Genomic DNA, 23870 nt, shown 5'->3' on the forward strand with positions numbered 1-23870 from the left:
AAAGTTGACCGCTGATGACTATACAAGTTCTGTGTATGTGGACAAGTTCCTTGAAACAGAGGAAGTAATACCCCAGGCAACTGTAGTGATCATTAAATTAAGCAATTCGTGTGAAATGCTGAGAACTGTGCCTTGCATGTAACACATATGCAATAAATTCTAGGTGCTATTATTATTCTCATGAGCAGCCACTTGTTAATAAGAAGGTACCTGCCGGAAACAACAGTGTACCTGACTGGTAACTGACAGCATTCTTTTATCCCAGACATACTTATTGAGCATCACAGCATATATTGATTTGCTCCTTTAATGCCACCAAGGTAGATATTGGGTTTCCCATTTTAAGAGTGAGGCTTAGATTAATAACATCCCAAGTTTTCACTGCTAATGAGGGGTTTGGTCCTTTCCCACTAGGCCTCTTTTTCACAGGGTCTTGTTGTGTTGTTTTTCAATTTACTACATATAACTTTGTTAGAGACTTTAAAATCATCTGACTTTATATAGATATGAGTGGGTACTTCCTTCAGTCTTTAATTCTGCTTCCCCATAGTAAAGACTTGTGAGAATTTCCACCAATAATATTTACTTAAAATCAATCCAATAAAAACCTGCAACTTAAAGAAAATCTTATGAAATTACTGTATCCAGGAAATATTATAAATTATCTCCTCGTATTTTTGATTAGCCATTAAAATCAGTTTGGGAATTAAAATAAAGAGCTTCTGTATAGCAAAAGAAACTAGCAATAGAGTAAAGAGACAATCTACAGAATGGGAGAAAATATTCTCAAACAATGTATCCAACAAAGGTTTAATATCTAAAATTTGTAAGAAACTTAATTCAATAAGCAAAAAACAAATAACCTCATTAAAAAGTGGGCAAAAGACATGAACAGACACTTCTCTAAAGAAGACAGACAAAAAAATGCTCAACATCAGTAATCCTCAGAGAAGTGCAAATCAACACCACAGTGAGATACCATCTTACACCAGTCAGAATGGTTATTATTAAAAATTCAAAAAACGAGATGCTGGTAGAGAAGAAGAATGCTTATACATTATTAGTGGGAACGTAAATTAGTTCAGCCACTCTGGAAAACAGTTTGAGAATGTCCCCAAGAACTTAAAACAGAGCTACCATTTGACCTAGCAATCCCATTTTTGGGTATATATCCAAAAGAAAGAAATTGTTCTACCAAAAAGACACATGCCCATATATGTTCATTGCAGCACTGTTCACAGTAGTAGAGACATGGAATCAACCTAAATGCCCATAGTAATAGACTGGATAAAGAAAGTGTGGTACATATACACCATGAAATCCTATTCAGCCATAAAAAAGAACAAAATCATATCCTTTGCAGGAACACAGATGCAAGCAAATCAGTGCAGGAACAGAAAAGCAAGTACCACATGCTCTCACTTAAAAGTGGGAGCTAAACACTTACGTCCACTTGGGTACTCGCGGACATAAAGATGGCAACAAGAGGCCCTGGAGACTAGTAGAAGGGGGAAGGAGGGAGGGGAGAAAGAGTTGAATAACTGACTGTTGGATACTGTATTCACTACCTGACTGATGAGATCAGTGCAAACCTCAGCATCATAAAATATAACCAAATAACAAACCTGCACATGTACCTCGTGAATCTAAAATAAAAACTGCAGTTCTAGAAATCAAATAAGGCTGAGTGCGGTGGCTCACGCCTATAATCCCCACACTTTGGGAGGCCCAGGTGGGTGGATCACCTGAGGTCAGGAGTTCGAGACCAGCCTGACCAACATGGTGAAACCCCGTCTCTGGTAAAAATACAAAATTAGCCAGGCATGGTGGTGCAGGCCTGTAATCCCAGCTACTCGGGAGGCTGAGGCAGGAGAATCACTTGAACCCGGGAGGTGGAGGTTGTAGTGAGCTGAGATCGCGCCATTGCACTCCAGCCTGGGCAACAAGAGTGAAACTCTGTCTCAAAAAATAGTAATAATAAAAATCAATCAATCTATCTATAAAATAAGTTTGGGAACATTGCATAGGTTACAGTGTATATGAGACTACATGGAACATATTTACTGTAATACCTTTCACCCCTATTTCTGTGATCACATAGGTGGAACATTGTTCTGGTACAATAGAGAATTTATATACTTTTTCTTGTGCTCAGTCTTTGTGATTAACTGATTTAGATATTTCAAGGTGTCTGCCTGGAACAATTTCCAGACTTACCACCTACGACTAGAGAACTCCACTTCTTTTGACACCCTGAGTTATGGCATTGCCCGAAGCAATATTTGTTAATTACAGTAATGATTATCTATTCACGAGTAAAAACTCAAGAGTTTAAATCTTTCTATAGGACTGTGGAATTTCCACTTTAAGGGTTACATGAGGATCTGAACTAGTTAGTATTGAAATGAGTACACTTGCATGAACCAAACTAACAGTACTTTGAAAATAAGTTGTTTGCTTTTGTAGATTAGCGTTCTCTTTTTAGAAAATCTCAGATTCAAATTTTAATATTTTCTTGAAGCAATTTCTTTGTCTTTGCTTTTTAATTGGGCATCACGAACCCCTAGCCAGAAGTGTCACCAGTGGGAAATGCACTAAGCCAGGAAAGTATGTAGCTGAACAAAAGGCAAAGGCCACTGTGTTCTTTTGCTAGGCTATGGTTTGCAAAACATGACTCTCACAAACGTCCAGCTTCTCTGAAAAGAAAGGTAACTAGATATTGCAGAAACAGCCATGGGGCAAAGGATTAAACTGAGGTTTTCCAGGTTGCAGGGTTTGAGTTACAGGGTAAAGAGTCTTGCCATATATTTTCTGTTATTTTGGCCGTGGTTTCTTTACCCTCTTGTTTCTTGTTGGCAGGGAACATGAAGAGTTTCAGAATTCACGAGGAATTTCAGGCCTGGGGAAAGGGCTTCATTTCTTCCTTATGCTTTTTCCTCCAAGATGGCATTGAGTTGGAAAGACCTGGAAGGGGGTCAGCATCTCCTCCTTCCTTGCTCCACTGAAGAGCAGGAGGGACTCGTCTGCTAACATCCATTCCTTCTAGTTTGCAGTTAATTTCTCAACTTTGGTTGTTTTGCCTTCTTATATTGTCACATGGAGACTCTGTAGATGTTTCTTGAGTCCAGGGATTAGCCAGTTCTTTGTTTCTGTCGCCACTGGCAATGCAGGATCACAAGATGCTTCTGAAGGCCAAATGCTACAGGAGTTAAGAAGGCAAGAGAGTGAAAGTGGGATAGGGAAAGGAAGAGCACGGGAAAAGTAAGAAATACATTTGTTAGAGAGTGTGGCAGTGTGGGTGTGGCAGGAAGGATGCTGCCTTATTTCAATAAATGTTGAAAGAAAATTTCACAAAATTCATTGTCCATTTCTGATAACAGCATATGATTTAATAATTTTCTGTAGCTGCTGTAACAAATTACCACAAACTTGGTGGTTTAAAACACCCGAATGATTTTTTTTTTTTTTTAAGTTTTAAGTTCAGGGGTACACGTGTAGGTTTGTTATATAGGTAGACTTGTGTCATGGGGGTTTGTTGTACAGATTATTTCATTACCCAAGTATTAAGCCTAGTACCATTAGTTATTTTTCCTGATCTTCTCTCTCCCCGCTCTTCCACCCTCTGATAGGCCCCAGTGTGTGTTGTTCCCTCTGTGTGTCCGTCCGTGTGTTCTCATCATTTAGTTCTCATTTATATAAGTGAGAACATAAGATATCTGGTTTTCTCTTCCTGTATTAGTTTGCTAAAGATAATATCCTCCAGCTCCACCCATATTCCTGCAAAGGATGTGATCTCGTTCTTTTTTATGGCTACATAGCATTTCATGGTGTATATGTACCACATTGTCTTTTTTCCTTCCTTCCTTCCTTCCTTCCTTCCTTCCTTCCTTCCTTCCTTCCTTCCTTCCTTCCTTCCTTCCCTCCNCATCCTTCCTTCCTTCCTTCCTTCCTTCCTTCCTTCCTTCCTTCCTTCCTTCTTTCCCTCCCTCCTTCCCTCTTTTCTTTTCTTTTCTTTTCTTTTCTTTTCTTTTCTTTTCTTTTCTTTTCTTTCCTTTCCTTTCCTTTCCTTTCCTTTCTTTCCTTTCCTTTATTCCTTCCTTCCTCTCTCTCTCTCTCTCTCTCTCTCTCTTTCTTTTTTTGAGGGAGTCTCACTCTATCGCCCAGGCTGGAGTGCAATGGCACGATCTCGGCTCACTGCAACGATGCCTGGCTAATTTTTGTATTTTTAGTAGAGACGGGGTTTCACCATATTGCCCTAGTTGGTCTCGAACTCCTGACCTCAACTATTCTGCCCGCCTCAGCTTCCCAAAGTGCTGGGATTACAGGTGTGAGCCACCGTGCCCGGCCCACGTTTTCTTATCCAGTCTATCATTGACAGGCATTTGGATTGATTCCATGTCTCTGCTACTGTGAACAGTGCTGCAATCAACATATACATGTGTGTGTCTTTATGGTAGAATGATTTCTATTCCTCTGGATATAGACCCAGTAATGCCATTGCTGGGTCAAATGGTAGTTCTGTTTTCAGCTCTTTGAGGAATTGCCACACTGCTTTCCACAATGGTTGAACTAATTTACACTCCCACCAACAATGTATAAGTGTTCCTTTTTCTCTGCAACCTTGCTGGCATCTGTTGTTATTATTATTATTATTCACTTTTGAATAACAGCCTTTTGGACTGGCCTGAGATGTTATTTCACTGTGGTTTTGATTTGCATTCTGTAATGATCAGTGATGAGCTTTTTTTCACAGGCTTGTTGGCCACCGTGTATCTTCTTTTGAAAAGTGTCTGTTTGTGTCCTTTGCCTACTTTTTAATGGGGCTGTTTGCTTTTTTCTTGTAAATGTGTTTAGTTCCTTATAGATGCTGGATATGAGACCTCTGTCAGATGCATAGTTTGCAAAAAATTTTTTCCCATTCTGTAGGTTGTCTGTTTATTCATAATTTCTATAGCTGTGCAGATGCTCTTTAGTTTAAGTAGATCCCATTTGTCGATTTTTGCTTTTATTGCAGTTGCTTTTGGCATCTTCATTATGAAATCTTTGCCCATTCCTATGGCTGAATGGAATTGCCTAGGTTGTCTTCCAGGGTTTTTATAGTTTTGGGTTTTACATTTAAATCTTTAATCCCTCTGGAGTTGTTTTTGTGTATAGTATAAGGAAGGGATCCAGTTTCAACCTTCTGCATATAGCTAGCTAGTTATTCCAGCACCTTTGATTGGATAGGGGGTCCTTTCCCCAGTGTTTGTTTTTGTCCGCTTTGTGGAAGGTCAGTAGTTGTAGGTGTGCAGCCTTATTTCTGGGCTCTGTATTCTGTCCTATTAAAACACCAGAAATTTTTTCTCTGACATCTGGAGGCCAGAAGTCTACAGTGAAGGTGTTGGCGTGTCAGGCTCCCTCCAGAGGCTCTGGGAGAGAATCCATGCCTGTGGTGGCTGCTGGCCTTTGGCATTCCTTAGATTGCAGCTGCATCACCGAAGTCTCTGACTCAGCCTTTGCCTCTCCTCCTCCTCTCTGCCTGTGTCTACTCTTCCTCTGCCCCTCTGTGTAAGGACACTTCTGATTGCATTTAAGAATCACCTGGATAATTTAGGATAATCTCATTTCAAAATCCTTAATTTAATCACATCTGCAAAAAAAAAAAAAAATCATGATAATATTCATAGGTTGCATGGATTAGGTTATGGGCATTGGGAACCATCCTCAGCCTACCCCACTCAGTAAAATGTAAATAGTGATATACCTCCTCAACATGAGAAAAATCATTCAGTTGATCTGTTCAACTGAATCCAAAGCCGGCAAAATTTTTTTTAAATTGTGAAAAGCGAGCAAGAGTTCTCTTAAAGTAAGGATCAAATGAAGATGTCCACATGAGTATTTCACATATTTTTTGGACACGTCAGCCAATGAACTTATACAAAAGAACTATATAAGAGGTTTAAATATTAAAAAGTTGTATACAATTCATTTGGAAATAAGTAGACAGATTAACAGCTGATATTGGAAGAACTGTCTAGCCATTGGGGAAGCAGAGAGAATGTTTTTACCTTACGAAAATGCAGAGAACACAAAAGAATGTAAAAATTTAAAATTTTATATAACCAAAAAGGAAAAAAAAACAGCATATGTGTTTGTGTGTGTGTGTGTGTGTGTGTGTTGCAACACTTAACTACAAAAGGGGCAATGCCTTCTTTTACAAAGGAAACAACAACAATAATAACCTATTATAAAAATGAGCAGATGACTTGAACAGGGAGTTCACAGAAAAATGAATACAAGTGCCAGTGGATATCTAAAAAATACTCAGCTGCAGCTGGATGCAGTGCCTCACGCCTGCAATCCCAGCACTTTGGGACACCGAGGCGGGCGGATCACCTGAGGTCAGGAGTTTGAGAGCAGCCTGGCCAACATGGAGAAACCCCATCTCTACTAAAAATACAAAAATAAGCCGGGTATGGTGGTGTACATCCGTAGTCCCAGCTACTCAGGAGGCTGAGGAAGGAGAATTTCTTGAACCCAGGAGGCAGAGGTTACAATGAGCTGAGATTGTGCCATTGCAGTCCAGCCTGGATGACAGTGAGACTCCATCTCAAGAAAAAAAAAATATATATATATATAAAATAAAAGATATATCATATATCATATATAAAATATATATAAATATATAATATATGATATATAATATATACTATATAATATATGATATATAATATATACTATATAATATATGATATATAAAATATATAATATATGATATATAAAATATATATAATATAATATATAATATATAAAAATCTATGTTATATATAATATATAGTGTATATATACTCATCTTCATTAAATATTTTAAAAATGTGATTCAAAATGAGGCATCCCTTGTACCCTTGTGCCTATCAAATCGATAGAGATGAAAATGTTAATTACCAAGTGTTGCTGAGGGATTATTCATTTATATTTATTCATTTTTCCTTTTTTCATTAAGAGTTTAAGTTAGCTTGCTAGGTTGCATAAAATTAAGCAATCTAGCGTAAATTAAAAGTAAGTGAGGCCACCTGCAAAGTAGTCTTGCCAAAGAATCTGATCAAGTTGAATCTGATCAATTTCTAACCAACAGAGGGATGTGTGAGTCAATAATAAGGGATAAGAGCAGCAGAATCCAGTGGAAAAAAACTACAGGACACATGGCCTGCATTTCTTCAACAAAATAATTGCATGAAGTTGCAGGAGGAGAGGAAAGGGAGAGGCAAAAAGAAATGGAGGGAGGTCGGGTGCAGTGGCTCATGCCTGTAATCCCAGCACGTTGGGAGGCCGAGGCGGGCAGATCACCTGAGGTCGAGAGTTTGAGACCAGCCTGGCCAACATGGTAAAACCTCGTCTCTACTAAAAATACAAAAAGTAGCTGGGCATGGTGTAATCTCAGCTACTCGGGAGGCTGAGGCACAAAAATCACTTGTACCCAGGAGGCAGAAGTTGCTGTGAGCCGAGGTCGTGCCACTGCACTCCAGGCTGGATGACAAAGTGAGACTCTGTCTTTAAAAAAAAAAAAATAGAAAAGAAAAAACAAAATGAAGGGAGAGCCCCTTGATTAAAAGGAAACTAAGAAACTTAACTGCTTATGAGACATGGCCCTAATTTTGCTCTTGATTCAAACATACAGTAATTTAAAGTATTTGAGATTTTTGTGAGACAATTAGAATTTTGAACACGGAGCAGATATTAAGAAATTGTTGAAGTGCGATAATGCAATTACAGTTACTGTTTTTTCAACAGTTTCAGTTTCTTTTAGGGATATTTGGTAGAGCATATAGATGAAATAATTTGATGTCTGGGAAAGAGGGTGGGATACAGACTAAACAAAATGTCCATGAATCAATATTGTTGAAGTTGGGGAAATGGATATATAGGGGTTGATTATAACTCTTTTGTTTATTTTCTCATATGCAGTGATTTGTTGCTTAATGATGGGGATAAGTTCTGAGAAACATTATTAGGTGATTTTGTCATTGTGTGAATATCATCGAATGAACTTCCATAAACCTCAATGGCATAGCCTACTACACACCTAGGCTATATAATATGGCCTGTTGCTCCCAGGATACAAACCAGGACAGCGTGTGACTGTGCTGAAAACTGTAGGCTCTTGTAACAAAATGGCCAATATTTGTGTATATCAACATAGAATGGGTATAGTAAAATATGGTATAAAATATAAAAAATGGTTCACCTGTGTAGGGCACTTACCATGAATGGAGCTTCCAGGACTGGAGGTTGCTCTGGGTGAGTCAGTGAAGGAGTGGTGAGTGAATGTGAAGGCCTCATACTATGGACTGTAGACATTATAAACACTGTAAGCTTAGGCTACACTGAGTTTATACATATATTTTTCTTTCTTCAACAATAAATGAACCTTAGCTTATTGTAACTTTTTAACTTCCTAAACTTTGTACTTTTTTAAAAAAAACTTCTGGCTCTTTTGTAATAAATAACACTTAGCTTAAAACACAAACGTATAGCTGTGCAAAAATATTTTCTTTTTTTACATCGTTATTCTCTAAGCTTTTTCTAGATTAAAATTATTTTAATTTTTACTTTTAAACTTTTTGAAGAACCGAGACACAAATACAGCTATCAGCCTTGGCCTACACAGGGTCAGAATCATCAATATCACTGTCTTCCACCTCCACATTCTGTCCCAGGTCTTCAGGGATAATAACATGCCTGGAACTGTCATCTCCTATGGTAACGGTGCCTTCTCCTGGAATACCTGCTGAAGACACTGCCTGAGGCTGTTTTACAGTTAACCTAAAAAAAAAAAAAGTAGAAAGAGTACACTCTAAAATAACAGTAAAAAGTATAATATAGTAAATATATAAATCGGTAACATAGTCATTATCATTATCAAATATTATGTACTGTACATCATTATGTGTGCTGTACTTTTATATAACTGGTAGTGCAATGGATTTGTTTACACCACTAGCACTACAAACGTGTGTAATGAATTGCGCTATGACATTATGACGGCTACTATGTCACCAGGTGATAGTTGACCTAAACATCATTACGCAGTGTATGCCTGCATTTAAAATGTCCTATAATAAAATGTTATTAAAAGAATAGGTAAGACAGAAACGAAGTAAAAAAACAGTGACTCAGAAATGAATATGAATATAATTCCTAGTTTAGCTGTAAGCTTTTTAACCATTAACCCAAGGAAGAAAACATCAGTCTCATTTGCTCTAGGCAGGAATTGATCAATTATGCAGAAGCCAATTCTTTCTGTTACTGATACACATTTTTTTTTCCCCCTGAGTCTTTATAAGAGAACATTACGTGAGATAATGCAAAGCATCCTCAGGGACATGCATTCCAGAGGCCTCTTCGTAAGGTGTACTAAGGTGCACTCCAACAAGGGCCAGTGGCATGGGGATAGAATGCGGCTCCAAAGAAATCAGATGGAGCTGGGTGAGAGGCAGAATAGACCCTGTACTGATAGCATTCTAGTTGGGGGGATTGCAAATGAAGAACTTTCCTTCGTTTTTTGTATTACCCTTTAGTCTTCAAGCAGCTGGTTGAATTAAAGTTACTACCTTGGAGTTTCCTTTGGTTAAAAGGGAGGTGATCAGAGTGCTATTAAAATTGTGGGCCGGGCGCGGTGGCTCACGCCTATAATCCCAGCACTTTGGGAGGCTGAGGAGGGTGGATCACCTGAGGTCAGGAGTTCAAGACCAGCCTGGACAACATGGTGAAACCCTGTTTCTACTAAAAATACCAAATCTGCTGGGCATGGTGGCGCACGTCTGTAATCCCAGCTACTCGGGAGGCTGAGACAGGAGAATCGCTTGAACCTGGGAGGTGGAGGTTGCGGTGAGCCAAGATCACGCCATTGCACTCCAGCCTGGATAATAAGAGTGAAACTCTGTCTAGAAAAAAAACCAAAAACCAAAAAACAAAACAAAACAAAACCCCAAAATTGTGATCTTGGACCAAAGGAAAAAAAGAATCCATTACTTACATACACACACACATACACACACACACAAAATTCACCCCTCTTATTCACTATGCCACTCTTTTAACTATTAAAACAGAATTTTCTGTGATTCTGTTACTATTTAAGAACATCTTTATATATTGGTAAATTTCTTTTTTTTTTCTTTTTTTTTGAGATGGGGTTTCGCTCTTGTCGTCCAAGCTGGAGTGCAGTGTGGAGATCTCGGCTCACTGCTTCCACCTCCCAGGTTCAAGCGATTCTCCTGCCTCAGCCTCCCAAGTAGCTGGGACTACAGGTGCCCACCAACACGCCCAGCTAATTTTTGTATTTTTAGTAGAGACGGGGTTTCACCATGTTGGGCAGGCTGGTCTCAAACTCCTGACCTCAGGTGATCCACTCTCCTCAGCCTCCCAAAGTACTGGAATTACAAGCTCGAGCTACTGCGCCTGGTTAGTTTGATAAATTTCAATCATATTCAAAAGTAGACTGTAATACTGCCAGGTATCTAGCACTCAGTTTTGACAGTGACCAACTCATAGCCAATCTTATTTTATCTGTATCTCCATCACGCACCCTGCCTTTTTTTTGAAGCAAATTCTAGAATATCATTTCACTCATAAACATTTTGGTATTATCTCTAAAAAAATAAATACTTATTTTTTAAAACCTAACCAAACCCAGTGTGTATTTTGAAAAGCTGGAGCACGCCACTAAATTTCTTTGCAACCCGTTGCCACATTGTTATTTTAAAATGATGTTTTAACACCCTTAGGACTACATTTCCTTTCGATCAATGCTAATGAGTGAAGCCGCCCATAAATGCAGAAGGAGATGAACACAGACAGTAGGGGTTCCCCACTGCCTGCCTCCTGCCTCCTGCCTTCTCCCTGGGCCTAGAACATAACTCAGGGCATTGGCTGTGATTTGCTTTTAGGTTCTTTTAGTAATATATTAGTCAATACCAAATTGTTAACGTGACATAAAAGGTCTACTAGGTTTTCTTTTTTTTTAAGCTTTAATCACATGAAGCTCTAAGAAAACCCATTTGAGCACTTTTATTCTCTTCAAATGGGAAGAGAATTTCCCAATTAGCGGGTGGACAGCCTGGCTCATCCTCCTTTGACAGGAGTGTAATTCTTTGTGTCCTTCACCAATTCTTCAAAATGTTCTTAGTTTGGCTGGCTGCCTTCCCTTCTTTTTTTTTTTGAGAGGGAGTCTCACTCTGTCTCCCAGACTGGAGTGCAGTGGCATGATCTCGGCTTACAGCAACCTCTGCCTCCTGGGTTCCAGTGATTCTCCTGCCTCAGCCTCCAGAGTAGCTGGGATTACAGGTGTGCGCCCCACGCCTGGCTAATTTTTTGTACTTTTAGTAGAGATGGGGTTTCACCATGTTGGCCAGGCTGGTCTCGAACTCCTGATCTGAAGTTATCTGCCCACCTTGGCCTCCCAAAGTGCTGGGATTACAGGTGTGAGCCACCGCACCCGGCCACCTTCTTTCCTTCTTCTTGTTTCCGTCTGTCTCAGGCAACTTTCTACTTCTTTGTTTGTTATTCCCAGATCTACACATTTCCTCCTGTCCCTCTCTTAAGCTCCATTTGCCTGCTTGAATTCTGCCATGCGTCCCTCCGGCATCTTATACTTAATACATCTGAAATGGAACTCATGATTTGCCCTTTCCCAACTGGCCACCCACACTGACCTGACTTTCCTCTTTCACTTAACTTCATATGGGGGTGGAAAAGCCAGATGACGAGCATCATTTTTACTACCACTACTACTACTAGTAGCAATACTTCTATTACTATTACTACTACTTAGCTTCTGTTCCTTTGTTCCTCTTATGCAGTAAGTGACCAGAGCCTATAGATTTTGCCTCTGCAAAATTCAAGCAGCTTACTTGTGAGCCAGATTGCTGTGATCTCTACCTCTTATTTTTGGGTCTAGTGCTTAAACTCTGTACCCTAGGTAGGAAGACATGGACCCTGACTTCGAAGGGCTTGCGTTTTTAGTGGAAGACATGGATGAACAGATGGGTTCACTTAATCAGTATAGGAAGGTTCAGGGTACTGTGGCAACACAGAGGAAAGGTATTTATTGTATTGGGGACTTTCATAGAAGGCTTCCTGGAGAAAAACATGCTTGAGCTGAGTGTCGAAGTTGACTGGGGAAAATAGGTAATAACAACATTCTGGGGAAAATAGGAGCAAGGACCTGGAGGCATAATCAAGGCTTAAGATTATGTGGGTTTATGTGTGAGTGTGTGTGTAGCACAGTTTCAAAACATCCTGGTATTAGGTCAGTTCATCTTGTTACATCTTTTTTTTTTTTTTTTTTTCTGAAGCATAGATGTGGCATGACATTCCTCTACTGAAAAACATAAATGACTTCTCTTTTTACATCTGAAATTTAAAATTGATTAGTTACAGTATTTTGATCTCTGACTCCAATCTCCTCCTCCAGGTTTCTGTCTCCACCACTTTTCACTTTGGAGTAGAAAACTGAGAATTCTTTGAATATACCACAGTGCTTCTCCTTACATAGATAGCTCATCTTCATTTACTTAGAATCCCTTATTGTCTCTCCGAGTCCTGATTGTCAAAATCTCACCCATTATCTTTTTAAACTTTTGATTTTGGAAACATTTAAATATATATAAAGAAGACATACAGTATAACAAACGCTCAAGTACCCTTAAATCCTACCAAAATCAAAGGGCCCCTTCAAATACCACTTCCTATGTGAGACCATTTTTTAGTGTTGCTTGTCTTGCTGCTTCTCTCCTGCTTTCAGGGTGCTATGCTTGTATTGTACACCACACATAGTCACTGTTATTATGGAGTTGGGTTTTCATATCTCCTGATACTTCGACGGCAGAATTTGCCATCTAATAAATTTTGACCCTTGCAATGTGTACCTTGGGGAATGATTGACAATTTCAGCTCAAAGACAGAGAGAACGCAGGGAGGAGCTAGCTTGGAATTTAATTCTTACTAATCAGAAAGAACTGGTGGGTTGTGGGGGAAGTGGCAGGAGCCTGGGAGGAAAGTGACATTGGCATCATAAAGTGAGAAATGGTAAAACAAGTCAAACAAACAAACAAAAAACAACTTTACATAGACACATGGTAGACAAGGGCTGCTTAACTGTGGCTGATTTCTCAGACACTTGTGAACCTTAAAAAAATATATGGATCCTGAAGCCTCACTCTATCAACTTAGCCGGTAACTACTCTGCCCAGTAGCTGAGAGACCTGGACAAAAGGGCATTAGCAGGGGACCCACCTGCACGAGTCCTTTTGGGGCAGTTTCACCCGTAGGGATAGGATTGGAAGTGTGGTTTCAGTGACACAACTATGATATAGTTGTGTATAGATTTTAAGAGTTTTTAGCACTGAGACACTCTGTATGGCACCCAGCATGCCTGGAAGCCACACACACACACACACACACCTGGAAGCCACACACACAAACACACACCTGGAAGCCACACACACACACACACACACACTCCTGGAAGTCACACACACACACACTCCCCTGGAAGCCACACACACACAAACACACACACACACAGAGAGAGAGAGAAGGGACCAGTGAGCCAATGTCTTTATTGGGTACAGGGCGTTATCCAGTTTCCTGCGGGGAGCTTTAATTGCTGGGTTTAAAGCAAGCAGGCACTAGTTCTAGGAGGTCACAGTGTGACTGACAGGTGGTCACCTTACGTTTGTGGGCAAATGTCTGCATGGTCTGTTTAAAGGAAATGGCAGGAAAATAGGGAGGCCAGCCTGCTAGGCAGGAGAGATGTCTCTAAGTTTCATCTCTGGCCACTGGTTTGGAGCCACTCCGGCGGAGTGTGGTATTAGAAACCGTGTCAAGAGTGACTGAGCCCTGCTTCTGATGTGAGATAGTTTAACTTAGGTTTAAAAATGGATACTGAGGCAGCCTAAAAGTATAAGCACTCACTACACTCCGTCCCAGAAATCCTGACTCTATAGACCTGGAGAAGTTCCCATAGTCAGTGGGCACAAAGAGAGGTTGATTCAAGATTGATGAGATGTTTGAAAAATGTAATTCTCGCATAAATAACACAAAAGAGGGAGAATGGAGCATGGAATTTGAAGAAATAAGATGCCATCCAGAAAACATTCTGCTTAGCTCATATTTTAAAAATATAAGCATAAATATGAATATGGAAGGGAGAAAAGAAAGTATTTATTGAGCACCTATATTATGCCCGACCCTGCTATGCTTCTTCACACACACCATGTCAACTGAGTCTCTTAATGACCTGGGGAGACTTTACATAATCTCCAGTTTGCAGGTGTAGAAACTTAGTTTAAGATAAGAAACCTTCTCAACGTTACATCACTAAGTGGGACAGCTGGGATCTGAAATGATTCTTACTGATGCAGAGGTTTGTGCAATTTCCATTCCATTCTTGGTTGTGCATTTGGTGTGTTTTTTGAAGAGCTCTGTACCAATGTTCAAAACAGTTGAGAAAAGAATAACAAATATTCAGTCAACAAATATTTACGATGTGCCGGTACTGGGCAAAATCGTTGGCCATCATGGAACTTATATTCTAGTGGGGAAAGATAGGTAAACAAGGAATAAATAAATGCAAAAGTAAATAAATACAAAAATAAAATAATTCTGGATTGTGAGAAAAGGTATGCGGGAAATGAGTGGAAGATGGTCCTGGAGATCTATTTTAGAGAGAGTGGACATTTTTTCAGCTAAAATATCAAAGTTTCAGGGCAGCTGCTTTGAGCTCATACTGTGTTGCAGGCCCAGCGTAAGGTGCCGAAATATGAAAGCAGGAATGTGTGGATGGTAATCCTTAGGCTGTGTTCAGGAAGCTCTGGGAAGCTTCTATGAGGGAGCTTTTGAATTTGGAAGGTTGAGTTCTTGTCTGCAAGAGAGCTTAGAGCCCTCCAGGTAGAAGGAACAGTATGACCAAAGGTAAGGTCTTAGGAGATTCATTCTGACTCTGAAATCAAACTGACTGCAGGTTTTTAAATGAGCTGTTCAGCCAGGCACAGTGGCTCACACCTGTAATCCCAGCAACAGCACTTTGGGAGGCCAAGGCGGGCAGATAACCTGAGGTCAGAAATTTGAGATTAGCCTGGTCAACATGGCGAAACCCCATCTCGACTAAAAATACAAAAATTAGGTGGGTGGGGTGGTGCATGCCTGTATTCCCAGTCACAGCTACTTGGGAGGCTGAGGGGCATGAGAATTGTTTGAACCTGTAAGGTGGAGGTTTCAGTGAGCCTAGATAATGCCACTGCACTCCAGCCTGGGTGACAAAGCAAGCCTCTGTCTCAAAAAAAAAAAAAAAAAGGCCAGGCATGGTGACTCACGCCTATAATCCCAGCACTTTGGGAGGCCGAGGCAGGTGGATCATGAGGTCAGGAGTTCAAGACCAGCCTGACCAACATGGTGAAACCCCATCTCTACTAAAAATACAAAAATTAGTCAGGCGTGGTGGCAGGTGCCTGTAATCCCAGCTACTCAGGAGACTGAGGCAGGAGAATCACATGAACCCGGGAGGCAGAGGTTGCAGTGAGCTGACATTGTGCCACTACACTCCAGGCTGGGTGACAGAGCAAGATTCCATCTCAAAAAAAAAAAAAAAAAGCTTTTCAGCTTTTCTTCTCTAAACTTTATGTAATTCCAGAGAGATTTGCTTGAGTGGTTGGAATCTCAGTGGTATATAAGAACCAGTGGTTTTGGAGGATTGGAGGATGGCAGGGTCTCTGTTCCCTTTTACATTGCTGTTGCAAAGCCAGCTTTCTTCCTGCACGCCTCTTCCCCTGCCCTGCTTCGTTCGTTGCTTTGCATATGATGATTGCAATTTAATAACACTGAATGATACTTCACTGCTGATTTGATTGCCAACTACCCTTGGAACGTAAGCCTCGATGCAAGTAGTAAGGAGAGGGCAGCCAAGGCCTCTAGATTGCCAGTTACTTGGCTGGAAATCCCATTCATATTGGGAAACAGATTTTTAAAATAAATTTGGCACAGGAAACACTGCCATCCTTTTGTGAAGCTGTGTCAATAATCATAAACTCTCACCATCATGCCCCCCAACCCTCGGCCAAGCTAACAAATATTTAGGCATCAGCGTATCTTCACGATGCCACCTTCTGTTGACCGCGTGGGCTTCTCATGCTGTTTGGGTTGGCAGTGGAACACAATCTTCTGTTTTATGTAATGAGGAACATCAGAGGAGTGCTTTGTGCTTACCCTCTCAGAGTGTGTGCAAGACCTCTCGTGTACCCCATCATTTTCGGTGCAGTCAAAGCTAGCGAACATTTCTGTGGCCTGGTAAATATTTTCTAGCTATTGGCAAGGCTTTTTAAATTTTTTTTTTTCCAGTGCCATTTTGCTCCAGGCCGGGATTATAATGACCCAGCTTTGCTTTGGTTTAAGATGAATTTTGCAAATATATATGTGTGGTGGGACTACGCTATTTTCAGAGAACACAGGCATGGGTGTAACAGGGTCTGATGCAATAGAGTGCTGCATATGCCCAATCAGGCCAACGAGGCTTACCCTTTGCAGACTGTGCCAATAAGCAGTCGAGGCTTGTTGCGATCTGCAGAAATCTACAGAATTCTCTCTTTCTGAGAAGGCGTGTTGCTAGCATGTGACATCATAGAAAGCCTTTTTTTTTTCTGACATCTTTTCTGCTTTGCTTTAGAATATCAAAGGCAAAGACTGTTGAACATAGTTGGCCACTTAGCTTTATTATTCATGGTGCTCCCTCCCTTTTTTTTTTTTTTTTTTTTTTAACAGTGTTCAATGTTAGCGTCAGGTGTTGGCTGCCTTCCTGGGGGAACAGATTGCTGTGAAGTAAACACAGCTGGAAACTGACCACATATTGTTTTTCTTTCTTTTAAGAAATGAAAGAGGCATTTATAGAAAAGCTGCAGAACATGGTACTGTCCAGATTTATAAATTTATTCCTCCAAGTCTGGTTAATGATTAATGTCATGCCTGGGTGTCCACATAGACCCACTTCCCTTCTCCCTTCCTGAAGCTGCAAATTCCTGGGAACAATGAACTTGCAGAGGTTTGCTGCAATCCGAACTTGAGGAGGGGGCGGAGTCTGTTCGGTTCTGTTTCTCCTTGCTGAAGTGTGGTCTTTGGAGCTAAGTGAAGAATGACTTCTGTTAGATTTTCCTCTGCTGGCCTTCCCTGCAGCCTCGATAACCTCACCAGAGTCGCCTCTGCTGGTCTATTATTGTGCTGCTCTGTCAGAGATGGGCAAGTAAGTGAATTGCAGAATGTTGCTGTGTGTGCTTGTGATTTGTATTTTATTTGATGTACTTTTTAACGTGAAGGCAGAGTATTTTCTAACACTGTAATTCAACTAGGTTTTGTGTCTCCTGGATCTATTTTTTCTCGTTGCTCTGAGGAGCTGATATACTTGGAAATATTAGGTTTAAGATATGCAGATGTCCAACTTATATATAGTCAAGGGTTTAGAGTCTGGAGACAGGAGGCTGGCAATTTCAACTAGGAGGCAGTAAATTCAGGGTAAGAATGATGTTGATGTGGGGGGTTGGGGGGATAGCTGGGTGTAAAAGTGATCTGGGGAGAGAATCAAAGGCCTTCTCCTCCCTCTTGGAAGACTTTATTATAATTTTGGTCTTTTATTCCTTTGGTCTCTCTGTGCCAAAAACGTTCTCTCTTTTTTATTGTTTCTCTGTATAGATGTTTTGGTGATTTAAGTTATGGTTTAATAGTTAATTGCTGTTAAGAATTGCTACTAATTAATTGCTATATTAAGGTTTTCCAAAGGGGTTTTCTCAATAAATAGCTATTTCTCTTTACATCTACCTTATAAGAACTGAGTTAGAAATAAGAGGAAGATGTAGGAATTTAAGAGTAACTTCTGCTTTTGGTTTGCTTAAATGACAACTGGAGACCAGTTTTCATAGGCAAATTATGTGTTACTTTAGTGTTTGTTTTCTTTGAGAGGACTGTAGGGTTGCCTCTTGGGATTACCTGAATTATCTGTCGCCTGTACTGGAATTTGTATGTAGTTATCTGTATAGTTATCTAAACAAGTTGAACCTGTCATTCATTCCTCACTGAAGAATCTCTTTGAAAATAACATTTCCTGTCTGTTTGGCTGAGGCATATGGATGGCAATTGTTGGAATTAGGCCATCTATCTATTTGGATTCTCATAACTGGGTCCAGCACTTAGCATAGTTCCTGGTACCTAGGAAAGCTCTATGTGATGTCAATAACTGACAATTTGGTAACATCCTTAACAGCTGTTTGAGTTCCAAGAGCAGGAAAGTGAATGGTGAGTTTTGAACCGTGTAAAATACATAGGTAAACCCAAATGAGGAGAGAATTGAGAAAGCCTGAAAGTGTTCCTAAAAGGCTTTCTCTAGGCTGATTACTGCGAAGCATATTTTTTCCTGGCTTTATACAACTTGGCAGAATTGATCTGATTTTGGATTCTGAAGGAATAGAAAGAAAAAATTTCGTTATACATTGTAGTGGGCTATGATCATGTAGCCAATTCTCTTCATGAATTTTTTTAAATGACTTTTAAAAAGAGGAGACAGTACTAATTGTTTCCCTAAATGAGTCTAATTAAGAGCTACTTACGGTATCTTAATGTTTTTTCATATATATTATCTGCTTTGATTCTCATATCAGTCAAGTGAGGTGAGTACTGATGTTACTTCCTCATTTTACAATTGAGAAAACAGAGTCAGATGAAAAGTGATTCAAGAAGTTGTGTGGTGCATGGAAGAAGCAGATGTCAGCTGGATATTTTAAAACTCAAAATCCCGTGTTCTTCTCACTCGCCCCCTCTCCAGTCATCTCTAAACGTCTTCTATTGCAGGATAGTAGAAAGAACTCCCACCTGGGTGTCAGGAGACCTGGATTCTGATCTGACTGGGTCATTGCTGACCTCTGTGATGTGGAGCAAGTCACTGAAGTCTTTGGATGTCATTTTTCTGCAAGGAGGTTATTTTAATTGATTTCTTAAGTTTCTTTGCAGCTTCAGGATCTATCCAGGGCCGTATCCAGGGCTTGTGTTATCTCTGAGTGCTCATCTGCAATGTAGAGAAGAGGTGGGAAAGGAGGTAGCATTCTTTTTTTTTTTGAGACGAAGTCTTGCTCTGTCACCTAGGCTGGAGTGCAGTGGTGCGATCTTGGCTCACTGCATGCAAGCTCCGCCTCCTGGGTTCACGCCATTCTCCTGCCTCAGCCTCCCGAGTAGCTGGGTCTACAGGCGCCCACCACCGTGCCTGGCTAATTTATTGTATTTTTAGTAGAGAGGGGGTTTCACCATATTAGCCAGGATGGTCTCGATCTCCTGACCTCGTGATCCGCCCGCCTTGGCCTCCCAAAGTACTGGGATTACAGGCGTGAGCCACCGTGCCCGGCCAGGAGGTAGCATTCTTTCCAGTCATTCTATCCAGCGCTCCCTTGGTTTCCCCTGGGAGACACAGGATCTCCATGGATGGGGAAAACCCCAGGCCCTTGTTTGCTCTGATCTGCTTCCTGAGCCGGCATTTCTCAGTCTGTTCGTTTTCACTCATCAACAGAAGTATTCGAGCCAAATTCTCTTGTAATTTCAGCCCAGGTATGATCGACATCAAGCTACCTTTCCATCTGGCCCAAGAAGAAGTTATAACCTCCTTGCATAAGCTCATCTGTTATCTTAATCCTTTACAGAACAGGGCAAATGTAAATAAGTATTACTCTATCCTTCTCTTAAGTTTTTCAAATTACAGCAGGTGGTTGGGAAAAGTGGGGGGCAGAACAGTGGAAAAACATTTTTTATTCTACTTCCATTGCTAACTCTTGTAGTTGTTAACAGATCGATTTAGAAAATAGGGGGATACTGAGATAAGGGTGACTGCCCTTTACTAACACTAAAAAGAAAAAAAAAGCTATAACCAAGTGTCTGCCATCACCATTATAGTGTAAAAGAAAAAAAAAAAAAAAGCCAAGGCCAGGCATGGTGGCTCATAGGCTGAGTGTGGTGGCACATGCCTGTAATCCCAGCACTTTGGGAGGCCAAGGTCAGTGGATCACCTGAGGTCAGGAGTTTGAGACCAGCCTGGCCAACATGGAGAAACCCCTGTCTCTACTAAAAATACAAAAATTAGCCGGGCATGGTGGTGCATGCCTGTAATCCCAGCTCCTCAGGAGACTGAGGCAGGGGAATTGCTTGAATCCAGGAGGCAGAAGTTGCAGTGAGTGGAGATCGTGCCACTGCACTCCAGCCTGGTGACAAAGTGAGACTCTGTCTCAAAAAGAAGTTGCAGTGACACACTCAGTGGGCAGAAAGGGCAGATCTTCCTAGGAAAAGAGAGTTGGCACTCTCATCCTGATGTTTGCCCCCTGGACTGATGAAAAAACCTCATTCATGACCACAGTCTGTATTTGGGAAGCTCTGTTCTACCTGGTGCTTGGGTTCTTAACACTCACGAACTTCCTGGGCAGGAAGTGGTGCTTTGAATGGAGATGTGAGAGCTGCTTGCGCAGGTCAGCTCTTTCCTTTGCTGCAGTCTCTTTCTCTGCTATCTTGCTATGATTTAATCCTTAACGTTTTCCTTACGTCTTTCCCCATAGGCAAGAAGCGAAACCCTGGCCTTAAAATTCCAAAAGAAGCATTTGAACAACCTCAGACCAGTTCCACGTAAGTTGGCGAGATCATCATCTGAATCCAAATCCTTGTACTTTCAGGTTTCTCCTGGGGGTTTATTTTTGGACTGGTGAGCAATGCCTTGACTTTAGAAGAGCCCTTTAAGGGGGGGAAGCCATTTGCTCACTGTTCTGAGACCTGAAATAATCATATCTTATCAGTCAGTTATATTGAACTCAGTGTCTTAAGTGTTTTGAACTCAATGTCTTAAGTTATTGGTTGAGTAAGAATTGAATGTCACATATATTTGGCAGATGGGGCTCTATGTAAGGCCAGAAAGGCCCCTGGATGTGGACTTCCTTGCCTTTTCCCTGTAGATTGGAGCAAACAGGAAAATCCCTGTGAAAGCCACTACTATAAAACTTGGGTTGAGATGGAAAGATGGTATTTGGTGAGGACCCACATCCTGACACTTAAATTCTGTCCCATATAAACAGAAGGAAGAATGAGGTAAAGGAACATTTTTTTATTAGCTGAGGTTTTGGCCTAAATCCCTAAGTCAGCTCAAGTCCTAGTGAAGGACATCGTGTAAATGACATCCTCTCTGTGAACCTCCTTCTTGTTTTTTTTTTAATCTGGTGGCAGGAAAGGTACTTCCCTACCAAGGCATCTGCATGAGAGGAATCGAAACTCCAAGGAAACGAATCACAATAGAGGTGTTAGAGAGACAGGGCAAGGGCAAAGAGAGGGCATCCTAATGGAAAAGTGAGTTGGTAAGGCTTTTGCTCACGTCTACAAAAGTGCCTCCCTTTGTAATACGTTTTGATGTTAGCTGTGATCTACTATCAGGAAGTGCACCCCCTAGTGTTGGAATGTGCTTTGAAATGGGATCCTGTCTGCTGTTAAGACTTTGTTAAAGCCGTTGGTCCTTGCATTGCATGAAGCAGCATACAGAAACTTTCCACTGGAGAATTTTTAAGGACAAAGTAGAGTTGACGGCTACTCTTCAGGGTTCTGGACTCTAGCTCAAGGGTCTAAACTCAAGATAGAATGTTCCTTTCATTGGAATCTGCAGGAGGAAGATCCATCTTCTCATACTTACTATCAATATTTTTTTTCCTCTTTTTTTTCTTTATTTTGGTCTCTCTGAGCAATTGTTTTTTCCTTGTAGACCTGTGAACTGTGTAATTACTATTGTTTCCTCTCTGATTGATTTCTCAAGAGCTTAGAGTCAAATATGTGGCCTACTTTTACTACCTGTATAGGAATTTATGGGATATACTTTTAAAACTTTTTATTTTGAAGTAATTGTAGATTAAAAGGAGGTTGCAAAGAAATGTACAGGGAAGTCCCATATATCCCTTTCCCCAAGCCATGCCAAACTCCCCCCATCTCACGTTAACATCTTGCACAACCATAGTACATTATCAAGATCAAGAAAGTGGCAGTAGTGCAAATCATAGAACTTAATTTTGCCAGCTATGCGAGTATTCATTTGTGTGTGTGTGTGCGCATGTGTAGCTCTATAAAGTTTATCACATGTATAAGTATTGCATAAATACTATTATAATCAAGATACTTCACTACAGCAACATTACAAGACTCTTTATGTTACCCTCTTATAGTCACACCCACCTCTTCCCCCCATCTCTGTCCTTAATCCCTGGCAACCACTAATCTGTTCTCCTTTGCCATTTTGTTATTTCATGATTATTATGTAAATGAAATCATGCATCTCTTTTTGAGATTTTTTTGTTCAACATAATTTTATTGAGGTTCATTTAAGTAATTGCATGTATTGACAGTTTGTTCCATTTTATTGCTAAGTACCCATCTATGGTATGGTCGTACCATAGTTTGTTCAACACCTTAGCCTTTGAAGAAGATATGGGAAGTTTTCCATTTTTGGCTACTAGGAATAAAGCTGTTATGAGCATTTATGCATAGGTTCCTGCATGAAAATAAGTCTTCATTTCTCTGGGGTATAAGCCCAATAGTGTAATTGCTGGGCTACATGGTAAGCCCATCTTTAGTTTTGAAAGAACTGCTGAACTGTTGGCCAGAGTAAATGTACCATTTTATGTTCTCACCAATAATGTCTGAATAATCCAGTTTTTCTGGATCTCTGCCAGCAATTGGTACTGTCAGTATTTTGCAGTTTAGCCATTCTGATGTGTAGTGATATGTATGTAGTTTTTGTTGTTGTTGTTGAAATGGAGTTTCTCTCTTGTTGCCCAGGCTGGAGTGCAGTGGCGTGATCTCGGCTCACTGCAACCTCTGCCCCTAGGTTCAGGTGATTCTCCTGCCTCAGCCTCCCCAGCAGCTGGGATTACAGGCGCCTGCCACCATGCCCAGCTAATTTTTTTTTTTTTTTTTTTTTTTTTAGTAGAGACAGGGTTTCACCATATTGGCCAGGCTGGTCTGCTGGTCTGGAACTCCTGACCTTAGATGATCCACCGGCCTCGGCCTCCCAGAGTGCTGGGATTACAGGCGTGAGCCACCGTGCCCGGCCTATATGTAGTTTTAATTTGCAATTTCTCTAGTGGCTAATAATGTAGAATATGTTTTTAGGTGTTTATTTTCCATCTACATATTTTTGGTGAAATGTCTGTGCATATCTTTTGCCCATTGTCTAATTAGATTCTTTTTATTGTTTACTTTTGAGAGTTATTTGTATATTCTGGACACAAGGACTTTGTCCGATACATGATAGGAAAATATTTTTCACAGTTTGTAATTTGTCTTTTTATGATTTTAGAAGGGTCTTTCACAGAGCAAAAGTTTTTAATTTTGATGAAGCTCAACTTATCAATTATTACTTTTATAGATCATGCTTTTGATCATAAGTCTAAGAACATTTTGCGTAGTCCTAGATCTGTCTAGAAGTTTTGTAGTGTTGCATTTTGCATTTAAGCCCATGGTCCATTTTGAGTTAATTTTTGGTCAAGGTATGAGTTTAGGTTGAGCTTTATTTTTTTGGCCAGTGGGTTACCAATTATTCTAGAACCATTTGTTGAAAAGGCTATCCCTCCTCCATTGAATTGCTTCTGCTCCTTTGTCAAATGTCAATTGGGCATATTTGTTTGAAGTTATTTCTGTGTTCTCTATTCTGTTCCACTGATTTATGTGTCTGTCCCTTTGCCAGTATCACACTGTCTTGATTACCACAGCTGCATAGTAAGTCATAACAGGGAAACATGACTCCTTCACTCTGTTCCCTTTCAGAATTATGTTGACTATTCTAA

At 40.5% G+C, this 23870-nt stretch overlaps 1 protein-coding gene across 1 annotated transcript in view; it reads left to right on the top strand.

Annotated features, from left to right (window-relative positions):
- Positions 1-23870, top strand: part of MAP2K6 (mitogen-activated protein kinase kinase 6) — a 131158-nt gene that overhangs the window by 73847 nt on the left and 33441 nt on the right. Inside the window, exon 2 of the mRNA XM_025362051.1 lies at positions 20613-20679. Coding sequence (XP_025217836.1) covers positions 20613-20679 — 67 coding nt within the window. The remainder of the gene's footprint in view (positions 1-20612; positions 20680-23870) is intronic.

This window comes from Theropithecus gelada, chromosome 16, assembly GCF_003255815.1.
Source record: "Theropithecus gelada isolate Dixy chromosome 16, Tgel_1.0, whole genome shotgun sequence".
Lineage (NCBI taxonomy): Eukaryota > Metazoa > Chordata > Mammalia > Primates > Cercopithecidae > Theropithecus > Theropithecus gelada.